This window comes from Trichoplax adhaerens, genomic scaffold, assembly GCF_000150275.1.
Source record: "Trichoplax adhaerens TRIADscaffold_1 genomic scaffold, whole genome shotgun sequence".
In the NCBI taxonomy this organism is placed as follows: domain Eukaryota; kingdom Metazoa; phylum Placozoa; class Uniplacotomia; order Trichoplacea; family Trichoplacidae; genus Trichoplax; species Trichoplax adhaerens.
The window spans coordinates 8,390,419-8,392,603 of NW_002060943.1; the positions used below are offsets into that span (position 1 = coordinate 8,390,419).

Consider the following 2,185-nt stretch of genomic DNA (forward strand, 5'->3'; position numbering starts at 1 on the left):
GGTTGAGGTATCCTATTAAAAGCTAAGTTACTAGTTTTATAGTCTGCGAGTAAATAATTAGGTTATTCATTACCTGATCATCAATTAATTTTAGTATTTTATTACTGTAACAGATAATTTTAGAATTTTTTATTTTACAACCCTCACTTATGTAAAAAAGACCATTTTCATCTTTGTTTAATTTCGTCGACTTATTGATAATTACTTAACGGATTATATACGATCATTTAGTGTATTAAAAGACATAATCAGACCATTACAGTCCAATAATTCATTACCTAGTCATCAATCTATTTTAACCTTTCATAGTCATAATTTGCTTCAGAATTCTTTTAAATTACTACTAATCCTAGCAGCTTAACATAATACTTATACAAATAATTATAATCAGTTCTAATCTTGAGGATGATGTGTATCTCTCGATACTTTACACAGAATGACGTCAGTGATTTTTTTAGAAATTTTTATAGCTTTTCCTGTTGGTATTAATAGGATTACGAAAGCTAAAATAAGTAAAACCGTACCAAAAATTTTGGCTTCCGTAAATGCTAAATTGCGTGTTACTGCATCAATAATCGAGTTTAAAGGTATTCCAAAAAGTGCACCAAGGGAAACGAATATCGGATAAGTTATGGCAATCCCAATTACAAGTAAAAAATTATATAATACATTAAATACAACAGCTACCATTAGCGGTCCCCAAGGAATAGTAGACCATAAATTTATATCAACGCCGATATTGCTTAGTATAATTACTGGTATCCAAGATAAGAAGAGCGATATTACACCAATATTGGAAACTAGTAATGATATCTGAAGGAGCGGCCTGTCGCCAATTATTAATTTTACGAAAACCTATATAATGTAATAATAAGGTGATACAGAAATTACACAATAAATAGTGTTGGTGCCTTAATCAATACTCGTATAAACACTATTTTACGATGATCAATTTTTGGAAAGTTTGATCTACTTACGCGATAGAATGCGCTTATAACAGAGCAAGCAACAGCTAATACTACGCCTATTATCGCAAAGGTTCCAAAGCCATCAGAATATGCAAATAACACAACACCAATAATAGATAAAATTACAGCTCCAGCCTAAAATCGACAAATACAGATGTACGAGTATTAATAGTTGTCAGATACATTAACTATTCAGGAATTCATCCTATATTAAGGCTAGATCACTTTAATCAAAACATGCGTCTACTAAAAATTTAGTATATACAGTACTGTACTGTAGGTACAAGCGATTGATACACTTATACACCCGATCTTTCTACGAATAAAAAGGTTCTAAAAATTGTTTTAAATTACCCTAAGAAGAATAAATTGTTCTTTCAATAGTATGATGGAAAGAATATAAACAAACGCAGCAGTCGAAGAGAAAATAGCAGTCATATCGGATGGCGCAATGAACTGTAAAGCGTAAAAATTCGTTACAATTGCACCATTTAGCGTTAATGCCAATAAAAGAATTCGGAGGAAAACTGTTCTTATGATTCCATGCTCAGAATAAAGTAGTTTAGCTTCACTAGTAAAGGAAAGATGAATATAATTTCAGAATTTCATAAACAGTCAGTTCTACATAAAAAGTTATTTCTCGCATATGTTTGTATAATTGATAATTTTAACCTGCAGCACTGTTGGAAACTGTAACCGTTGAATAGGATCATTAAGAATGAGATACTTGGAAATATGATAACATATGAGGACATCCCTAACCTTTTATTTATAGATACAAAAAAAAATTTTCTGTCAGTTGAAAGTGTTTTTTAAAACCATTGTTTAGAGTCTTAGATTACTGGCATAAAATATTAACTTTACTGCATACGTACTGTGACAGAGTGGACATAAATACAGCAAAAGATGCACTTGTAATTGTTACCTTTTGATAATGTTAACTGGATTAACATATTAGCTATGACTGCAAATGATGTATCTGACAACTAGCGCAGCAGCACTTAAATTATATTAAAAGATTTCGAAATTATCTTACGATTATATAAATTACTCTTGAAGCCTATTATTTGTGCTTCTTACCATGTATAAAACGCCACAGAAGTAAAATTATGTTCGATTGAGTATAAATTTTTCCCAAATTGGTTCAACAAGCTAAAGCAAACAGCAATGAGTATCACCACGGTAATTCCAATAATTGCTTGTTTAACTGATAAAGA

At 30.6% G+C, this 2,185-nt stretch overlaps 1 protein-coding gene across 1 annotated transcript; it reads right to left on the reverse strand.

Moving 5' to 3' along the window:
* Positions 1–471: 471 nt before the first annotated feature.
* On the reverse strand, positions 472–1,505 carry TRIADDRAFT_3933 (uncharacterized protein; the record flags this gene model as incomplete). Its single annotated transcript, XM_002108810.1, has 3 exons — positions 472–855; positions 978–1,103; positions 1,323–1,505. Coding segments are annotated over 3 exons (693 nt in total), but the record flags the coding sequence as incomplete, so codon positions are not given.
* Positions 1,506–2,185: the final 680 nt, after the last annotated feature.